The following is a 10,928-nucleotide window of genomic DNA, read 5'->3' as shown; positions in this document are numbered from 1 at the left end:
TATTTGTTCGAGACAACATTCACCAATAGTTCACGATTTTAGATTTATGAAAATCAATGAACTAAACGACATATATACTCGTTATTTCGTTTAGTTAATCGTTCAAATTTATATTATTTAATTGAACCAACATATGTTATGTGAATACAAGTGAGTTCTTGCAAAGCCAAATACATAATTTCGTGTGCAAATTTCTTGTGAATATTTTATTTTTGAATTGTTCACAATGATGATGCAAGTACAAGTGTTGATCATAATGTCAAATATGTATTCCAGTAGACAAGGATATTTGAACTTGTATCTATCACCTTAGAAGTATATCAAGAAATTAGACATTTGCTGGGCTAGTCTCCTGTGGAGTTTTGGCAACAATGGAGATAGCATGAAGGCCAGATTTCAGTTCATCGCCTAAAAGTTCATATACCATTCGGTGACGCTTTACTAGGTTCTGGCCATCAAACTTGGGCGAGACAATCTTAATGTTAAAATGAGTCTCATTTTCACCTGCCTTGACGCCTGCATGGCCAGCATGCTTATAGGAAACGTCTTCGATCTCTAGAACACTTGCTTCCAGAGCAGACTGCAGAGTTTGCCTAATTCGGTTAGCTCTTGAAATTACAATATTGGCTCCTCGTGAACCCATCTTTTATAGACAAACTGTACGGGCCACTGAATCCAATCGAGTTACCTAAACAAAACTGGTTTGAATAAGAAAATTCTGTCTAACAAAACTTGGGATATAATCAGCAATGTAAGTGCCCCTTGCTAATTTGTATTATGGTCATAACGAAAACATCATCGTAATAGTCCCAATCATTCATGAAATTTTGTATAATATTCCACCAAACATTGTGAGTCTAACTCAATTTGCATGGAATGAGTCAATGACCAAAGTCAACAGCTTAATGGATGTAAGATTAACCAATATATAGCAACAAACACTGACAAGGCAACAAATTAACATAATATCGGACAGAAGATACATATACACTACAGCAATGCATATTGTTGCAATACACCATTAGAAGCAGTCAAATGTTGTGTTATTTGGGTGGCCTGCTAGTTTAATTCTTAAATATCAAAAGCCCCTCAAGGAAGACTAGAAACCCGTCATCAATAAGGATCAATGCAGTGTAAATGTCTGGTAAATTGAAGCCTAAAATATTGGAGTTGAAGCTTAAAATATTAAATAGAAAAATGGCTGTGGTATTCGATCTGCGACAAAAAAAAAAATCAAGCAACATGCTAACATGGAAGGAACTCTGACCAGAGAACTAATCTCCACCACATTATTCCCTGGGATGCTTAAAAACTACACGCCTTGACACAAAAAGCCTTGCATTCAATAATGGTATAGGGCAACAATCATTTTTGGAATTATCTTTTGGGCAGGGTTTGAGAGTCTCACAGACAATTTTCACGATATCTTTCTATGTCAAGATGCAAGCAATACCACTGGCAAATATAGAAGATTTTCAACTAGCCTTCTGTAGTGAACCCAAGATATTCCACAAGAGCATCTCATTTAACTCATCACACAAGTTGGTCAAACAACCCTTTCACAATCTGAATCTACAAGAGATATCATTGGACGGGCAATGTAACCTTTTTAGTCATTCTATTTAGTTGCTAATCAAAAATTCTATACAGTCATCATTGCCTGGGAATGGGATTGGGCAAACTTCTAAGAACAAGATCAGGAACAGCAACATTCAGACAGATCTTCTCCAACTCATTCTTATTGAGCCTTTAGAAATCATCAACTGTGAATCAGACTTGTACATAGACTACGTGACATCACCTTCGGTCAACAAAATCAATGTGTCAATAGGCCTTTTCAATGAAGAAAAATCAGCTCTAATAAAGATTTTTGGTCAACAAAATCAGTAATCAAAAGGGTATTTTGAATGAAGAAAAGTCAGTTCTAGTAATCTTTTTAGGCAATTTTATTCTGTTGCTATTCAAAAATCTACAGTCTTCATTATCTAGGAATGGGATCTGGAAAACTTATTTTCCTTCAATGGCAAAGATCTTTCACCCTTCCATGCAGACAAAATTCTAACCACTAAGAACAGGATCATGAACCACAACATTCAGACAGATCTTCTCTGACACCTTATTGATCCTTTATAAACCATCAACTGTGAATCAAACTTATACATAGACTAGGTGACATCTCCTTTGGTCAACAAAATCAATGTGTCAAAAGGGCATTTTCAAGAAGCAGAGTCAATTCTAGCAAAGCTACCCTCAGTGGTTTGCTAGTCCCAAGCTATTAAGTTTGAAAGGAAAAAATAGCATTCTGATCCTTGGAATTTTGAGTGTGTCAATCATGTGGATTAAAGTTACATGGGATCCTAGTGAGGGATCCAACCGACATTGGATAGTTCGTGGTCCAGGCATTGGATAGATTGTAGCACGGGCTGGCATTCCAGTACTTTATTTTCATTTTTCCCTCTTGCTCTTATGTGTATCTCTCCTATTTTTCTCCAAGCATGTAATCCTTTCAATCCGCACCCACGGGTGTAGCACAATTGGTACTCGATTGGTAGATTTTCGAATTGAGCACGGGTCAATTCTCAAGGATTTCATCACCCTAGGTTATGCCCTCCCACCTAGGAGGATGTTGCCTACTCTGATTTACCTACGCAAATCTTATCGTGGACCCAGCGACACTACACCACTTGGGGTGAACGAAATCACCTTTTGTCGGATGTAATCCTTTCAATCCTTTTGAATAAAGGGCGGCCTGGTGCACAAAGCGTCTACCATGCAGGTCCCAGGCAAAGACATATTGTACACAGCCTTACCTTGCTTTCAATCCTTTTGAATGAATCATGATAATTTTTACTAATAAAAGTAAGGTTTTAGAAAGTAGGTAGTCCTCATAGTGAAGTATGGTCTCTATCTTCTTCTTCATCTTCTCTTCTAAATCATTGCAGCTCTCATCTGAATACAGTAGCTGAAGGCTGCAGAAGTCCTCTCAGTGACTACAGAAGAAGTTATAGCAGCTACCAGCATCTACAATGATTGAAGGATACAGAACTCAATCACTACTGTGCCCTCTTCTCCCATAGGCACCAGCAGCAATTTTTCAATTTTGGTCTCTTCATTTGATTCTTCTATTTTAATTTCCTTTTCCATTGATCTTCTAATCTTGTTTTAACTTCTTTTGATTCTTTACCACCTGTCAACCATGAATCTTTGGGAATTATTTTCCCACAAACAATGTCCAGAGAAGGCCTCTTACTAGATAACCAAGCAACCTAAGACAACCTAAATACCAATATTCACCATCAGCTATTCATTCCCAATTCCCCATTCACTTAGGAAAATTGAAATATCCAAGATTAACGAGGAAAAAGTATAATTGAAAAAACAAAAAAACAAAGCTAGTTTGTATTGTACAGGGAATCTCCCGTTAACAAGAGAAAGCTCGCACTCGTATAAAAAAGACGCCTTATTTAGAGTACAGCATATTCACCCGACTGATTTGTATCTAAGAAAGAGAAATCCACAGAAGACGCATTGTTTCTTGAGATCTAGAACATGCATACGCAAAATTACCATGACAAGGGTAGTTAAGAACACTACTACATCCTCTTTACAAACTCAGATGCCCAGATTTAATCCTCTTTCGAAGATTAAAAAAAAGACGACGATATACTGCAACACTACAAATTGAATGAGATCTAGAAACTTACAGTAAAGTCAAAGCTGCGCAGCAGATCGAGAGGAAACGAGCCAGCGATGAAGAGCTAGGGTTTTTCCTCGTGAACGACCATATACGAGTAAGAAGGCTGCGAGACATTTCCACTAAAAGGATCGAAATTAATTATTTACTAAAATACATTTGAAAAATAATTAAAACAAAAGTTTACAGACAGATTATCGTTCCTATTTTCTCTTATTATTGCTTGAAATTATATATATATATAAGGTAATTTTTCAAGATTCAAAATAATTTTTGAAGGAAAAAAAATCATTTCAAAAGTTATATATATATATATATATATATATATATATATATATATATAGTTTTGTTCCGCTACGGAACAAAACTTGCGCACCTTTGCGGACCGCCCTCGTGGCACCGTCCGCGTCACCTTTTCTCTCCCTTAGAAAACACCACAGTCCTCCTGCCTAAGCCCTAACGCAATCTACTCCTCCTTTTCAGTCTTTCTTCTGCGGAACAAAACAGATCTTCTCCAACCTCGCGATCCTTCTCGCCTCCGCAAAGGTCGGCTTCCATCCCTCGCGAGGATCTGCAACGCCGCCGCGCACATCTTCTCCACCTCGCCTTCCTCTCGCCTCCGCAAAGGTTGGCTTCCATCCCTCGCGGGTTCTGCAACGCCGCCGCGCACATCTTCTCCACCTCGCCTTCCTCTCGCCTCCGCAAAGGTTGGCTTCCATCCCTCGCGGGTTCTGCAACGCCGCCCCACACAGATCTTCTCCACCTCGCCCTTCTTCTCGCCTCCGCAAAGCTCGGCTTCCATCCCTGGCGGGTTCTGCAACGCCGCCCCACACATCTTCTCCACCTCACCTTCCTCTCTCTTTCGCCGCTAGCATTACAGAGGGCGACGGTCTATCTAGGGTTTCAGGCGCCGCCTCCACTCATCAAACCCAACGATTCTAGGGTTTCTCTCATTGCAGGTAAAACCTCATTGTTATTGTATTTTGTTTATGGTTTCGGGTTTTAACCTGTAGCAACGCCGAGAAGTGCATGATCAATGTGACATCAATTAACAAGAATCTGTGATTTGTTTGAGTGTCTATTTATGTTGTAATTTGCAATATCAATGTGATTAAGAAGTGCATAAATAATTTTTGATGGTTTCTATTTTTATTTATGGTCTCTGTTCTTAATCACATTGGGCAAATAACTGAGGAGTCAACTTGGCTATGTATCATCCAAATATGCTTCCTTTAGTATGAGGAGTCAAAGAGAAAGTGATATGCTAATACAAAACAAAAATACATCTATCTGTTAGTTGTTTCTAGGCTACTTCCATTCTCAGAGCTTATACCAATTTTGAGATACTAGTTGTTTCATGATATCTAGGCATGTCATTCAAATGATATCCTTATTTCGGTTATATCTAATATTTGAGATACTAATTCAACATGGATCATGAAACTTACTATTAAACACAGTCAACCTTTAAAGTGTAGGATTGTGTCAATGGATGGTGTGCACCTACTAAAGAGGAGGGTTTAATAGCTGTTTGCATAAGTGTGATTAAGAAGTGCAATATGTTTACTAATGATTTGTTCTTGTCTAAACAGTGCATATACAAATCTTTCTATAGTTATATTCTTGTAGCGCTTTAAGTTGCAATCATTTCTTTTGAATGCTCCATATATTGTCACTTGAATACCATCTATATTTTTCAATACTTATTCAAACTACTATTGTTTAACTTAATTTTGTTAAATTTTACTTTTAGGTTGTTATTGAATGACATCATCAAGTAACAGTAGCATCAACCATACCAAATATGAAACTGTACGATGCAAGGATTGTGGATTAACAGCATTTGTGCTAGTCTCAAGATCGATCAAGAACCCAGGAAGATTATATTATGGATGTAGGCAGCATGGATGGTTAAAGTGGGTGAGGTCCGATACTGGACTAAATGTAGACACCAATGATATACATTTTAGGATGTTGCCAAGAGTGGAGTCAAGAGTAGAAAGTGAACACATTGCTTATCCTAGACATAATATGAGAAATTGGAATGTACCACTTATGGTTTGGATATTAGTGATAGTGAACTTATTTCTTTTGGCTATATACTTGTTTTGTTTGTTGGTTGGTCTAGTTAAGTGATGCTAGTGTTGTAATGTGATACAGAAATGTAATGACGGATGATGCGACATTTGATTTTTTTTGTTTATGGATGGATATTAGTTTTGTATCCTTAATATTTGTATTTCATAACTCCATTAACATTCAAAATGGGTCGTGAACGTTGAAGCTCGAACCAATGAGCAAGAGTCCAACTGATCGCGGCCAGTGAACGTTGAAGCTCGAATTGCATCACTTGCAGTGAAATACTTGCAGTGAAATACAGCATAAAGGGCACTTGTTCTTATTCTATGGCACGTAACTTAAAAATCTCAGAATCAGAAATATCATAGAGCAGCAGAATAGTCTGATCGGTCTGGGAATAGTCTGATCGGTCTGTGGACCGATCAGCCTGCGCGTGGATCGGTCCACAGACCGATCCCCCTACGATTCTGAGGGTCGATGCTTATTCCTGATCGGTCACCAGACCGATCAGATAGCCCACAGAAATCTTCTGTGTGTTAACTGATCGGTCTGCAGACCGATCAGATAACCCACAGAAAGCTTCTGTGTGGTTTCTGATCGGTCCACAGACCGATCAGATACCTAAGGTATCACTGGATCAGTCTGCCGACCGATCCAGACAATCAGAGTATCACTGGATCGGTCAACAGACCGATCCAAAGTCCCTGAGTTAGTTTTAGAGCCTCCCAGCCCTAAACCCTAACCCCTAACGTCTTCCTGGTACAGAGAACGAGCTATCAAGCCCTCTCTGACCTAGTCCGGAGAACGAGCTGCCGAGCCCTCTCCGACTTCGTATTGAAAATTATGTTTTGAAAAATATTAAAAATTAATATTTACAGAAGATTCCTTGGCATTCTTTATAGAACTGGCATTCTTTTCAAAATTATGTATTATCATTCTTTTCAACTGGCATTCTTTTCAACAAGAAAATTCCCTGGAGCTAATTCACAGAACATTCAACGATAATTTTTTCAGTAATAGTTATACTTCTGGCATGGTTTTAACATTCAACAACAACAAGAATACTTCTCCTTTTGACATTCTGCTACAGAACATCCAACAACAAGAATACGATGAATTAAGAAAAAAAAGAAGAGAAGAGTAAATACATGAACTGCATCCAACATCCATAAGTAAATACATATAGTCATTAGAACAAAAGAGCAAGTGAATAGTTTATAATGTCAGATAATACATCAATGAGGAATACAACTCCTGCGTGGTTTAAAAAAGAAGCAACAGAAATTAAACACCATTACAAACTCAAGTACCAAACTGCCATCTTCTGTGCCTCTTACAAAAATTTGATCTGGAAAACTTTTCAAACACTTGATCACCATGCTGAGAAGAGTAAGAGAATAGTTTCCAACCAAGATATTCACGCAACAAAATATCAACCTAATTGGATAAACAATATAAACAGTATGTGAATGATAAAAAATATGATACCACAACATAAAATAAAAAAATTAAAACAGTATGTGAATCAGATTAACAATCTAAGAAATAAATAATATGATATCCATGTAGCTAATTTTGTTTAATCTATCAAGTTAAGAAGTTGAACTTTGTAAGGTTATCTTATGCAACAATATGATGTTTAGGATTGTAAAATATAACAAAATATAGCTTTCACTACTTTTCTAATTGGTTGATTACATTTTGTATACTGTGCTACAATCACATTATGACTCAAAGCTATCAAATTTGGTTTGTGCATTGTGCTACATTCACTACAATTTGTGTGCTGTGCTACATTACTACTTTTGACAATGGTGAATGGACAAATCATTCACGAATGAAATAATTTACAGCAAGTAAAAAAGTAGCATCTATCAAATATCAAAATTTTACACCCACACTAAAAAGTCAATCTATAATCACATAAAGACTCAAATCTATACATACTGTTTCCAATGACACTAAATCACAATAAGCAAACACCTCAATATAATAAACACAATAAACCAATCAAACATACCAACAAAGCAAATAGATGAATATCAACCATAGTTAGCATCCTAACGCATGTTATTAGAACCTGTAACAATAAAAATAATTATTAATTACATTTTCTCAATAAACCACTATAATTCAACAGAAAAAACTTTGATATTACCATATATAGATGCCAAATCTGGTTCATATGTATCGTCAACGCTGTTATGATAAGTATCTTGAGTTGACCTGATAATTAACATAGTGTCATATTTATAAAATATAATAAAACTAATCTGTTCTTGCAAGTAAAAGTATAATATAAATGCAGAAATAATCGACACTTACCCTTGCTGTAAATTTGGACAATTACGCTTGTCATGTGACACTCCTCGATGTCCACATCCATGACATAGCCTGGAATTTGAGGTTGATTTCTCCTTCGCTGATTTCAATCCCTTCCCACATCCCTTTGTTCTAACTAAAGAAGGATCAATAATACCAAGACCCTCATCCATGGATTTCTTCCTTTGACTTCTATCACTGCATGCTCTACTAATGTTCAACTCTTGAATTTTATTATAGATACAATCAAATTGTTCATCCAAGAAGGTTGTCCCCTCATTAGTCAAAGATGCATCATCAATTAATACTGAAGCTTTATAGGATAACCTTGAGTGTCTCGACATCAAAAACTTTTCTGAATCTGGATCATCGATCACATTTTGCTCACCCAAACCATATACTGCTCCAACTTTTGCATCTCTTGTCCATCGCTTAAGTATATATGTATCAGGCAAATGAAACACTTGATTGATACAAAAAAAAGCTAACATATGCCTGCATGGAATGCCCTCGAACTCGAATTTTGTGCAACTACATGATATGTAATCCCTTTGTTTATCATGCGTGAGCACCCTTGATTTGAAGGAAGAAAAACTTTGAAATTTCATCACATGGTAAACCACTGAATCAACACTTGTAAATGCATGTTGCACGTAATAACCATGACTCTCGGCCATCTCACTTTGAAATTCAAGCCATTTCTTTTTTGTGTACACCTTAACCATTTGAGTTTCCATTGGCCAGTTTGTATTAATCTTAGGATGCTCATTCATATCAATATGGTCTGCAACCAACTCATTGTGCCTTTGGTATCTTAGTGCTCTATTAAAACGGGTGATAAAATCCATCAATGAGTTCTTATTTGAGACATATCTCTTGAAAAATGCATGTGAGCCTTCGGATCTTTGACTACTCGACATTCCAGCACAAAATATATGCCTAAAATATATTGGCACCCATCTGTGTCGCAGTTCATACATCAAAGACAACCAATCATTATTCCCTAAGTTAGCACACTTGATAGCTTCTTCCCATGACTTTTCAAACTCATCAGGTGTTGTAGAATTTGCAATGACATTCTTTATGTTTTGATAGTGGTTTCGGAATGTCAAAGGGTCCAATTTATCTGGGAATTTATTCAATATATGCCACAAACAATATCGATGCACTGTTTGAGGGAAAATTTGTGCAATAGCTTTTGTCATAGCAGGATCCTGGTCAGTGATGATAATGTTGGGTGCACCTTTGGGCATAGCTTCTAAGAACTTTGTAAGCAACCAAACAAACGAATCAGTTTTCTCATCACTAAGAAACCCGCAGTCAAAAAGAATTGTTTGATGATGATGATTAACTCCTACAAATGGTGCCAAAATCAAGTCATATCTGTTGGTGTTATATGTCGTATCAAATACCACTACATCACCAAATACACTGTATGCTCTTCGTGATACATGATCAGCCCAAAAGCACCTACTAAATCTATTATCCGAATCAGTCTCGTAATCAAAGAAAAAAGCCGAATTCTTCTCTTGCTCAGATGTAAAAAACTCGATGAGTGTTTCAGCATCAATACCCTTTTGTTCATCCCTTAGATTTCTTTCAAAGTTTCTAATATCTCTTTCTGTGCAACCTACACCCTCAGGTCCTCCATACTCTATCTCTAATAATCGCATTTGTTGACAAGTTGGCACATTTGCCTCTGAAAATTGTTGAGTTAAAGCTTTCTTTGCAGTAGAAACATTACGATGTGAGCGTAGCAAATGCACCTTTGATGGAGTTGCAAGTGGATGATTATGAGTTTCTACAAAATTACTGACAACCCAATTAGGTCCAGTTTGTTTCTTGACAAATGCAATATTTGACTTACATCCCGTTCTAACTGACCCACGTGCTCTTTCCCTTGTCAGTTGATCAACTTTTGCATGTTTATTCCACCGCATTTGATCTGTATGCCCTTCTTTAAAGCATACAATTTGTTTCCATGTTACTTCATTTGTTATCTTATTTTTCTTGCTCGTGTGCATCCTTGAACTAAATCCAGCTTCTCGTGCATATTGGTTGTAGAATGAATATGCATCCTCTAGTGATGAGAATTCCATTCCAATTTGTGGCTTTTGATCTTCTGAAACTTGGGGAATATATTCTTGATCATCAACTCTGTTTTCTTCCATTTCTAGGCGCCATCACATTATAATTGACAAAATATAATTAGATAAAAACCACAATTACAACCTCATTACTATTTGCATAAGTAATGGAAAATATATATGGTATTGAAGTGACAATATATGGAGCATTCCAAAGTTTTGATTGCAACTTAAAGAGCTACAGAAACCATAAATAAACAATTAGGTGTAGAATTCTTTATAATATCATGCATAAAGGTAGTGTGAAGCTAATTAATTTTGTCTGTTCGGTTATTTGGCCAATGAGACTAAGAACAAAAATCATAAATAAAAACAGAAATCATCAAAACTTCTTATAAAAACATTGATCATGCACACTGATATTGTTAATTGATTTGATAAAAACTTCTTATAATTCCTATGACTGTTCAGTTCAACAGAAGATATTGTATATGCACTCGACGGAAGGCCGTCAAACTAGACGGAGTGCTATAGCAAGGGTTTTACCTGCAATGAGAGAAACCCTAGAATCGTTGGGTTTGATGAGTGGAGGCGGCGCCTGAAACCCTAGATAGACCGTCGGCCTTTGTAATGCTCGCGGCGAAAGCGAGAGGAAGGTGAGGTGGCGTTGCAAACCAGTTTTGCGGTCGGCCTATGTAATGCTCGTTGCAGAACCCGTGAGGGATGGAAGCCAACCTTTGCGGAGG

At 37.0% G+C, this 10,928-nt stretch overlaps 1 protein-coding gene across 1 annotated transcript; it reads right to left on the bottom strand.

Annotated features, from left to right (window-relative positions):
- Nucleotides 1-328: 328 nt before the first annotated feature.
- On the bottom strand, nucleotides 329-643 carry LOC122040216 (protein BOLA1, chloroplastic). Its single transcript, XM_042599560.1, has one exon. It carries the CDS (start codon nucleotides 641-643, stop codon nucleotides 329-331), a length of 315 nt encoding a protein of 104 aa, XP_042455494.1.
- Nucleotides 644-10,928: the final 10,285 nt, after the last annotated feature.

The sequence above is a fragment of the Zingiber officinale genome, chromosome 1B (assembly GCF_018446385.1).
Source record: "Zingiber officinale cultivar Zhangliang chromosome 1B, Zo_v1.1, whole genome shotgun sequence".
NCBI classification, from domain to species: domain Eukaryota; kingdom Viridiplantae; phylum Streptophyta; class Magnoliopsida; order Zingiberales; family Zingiberaceae; genus Zingiber; species Zingiber officinale.
Note: the sequence above shows the minus strand (reverse complement) of the source record. Positions and strands in the feature narration are given on the sequence as shown.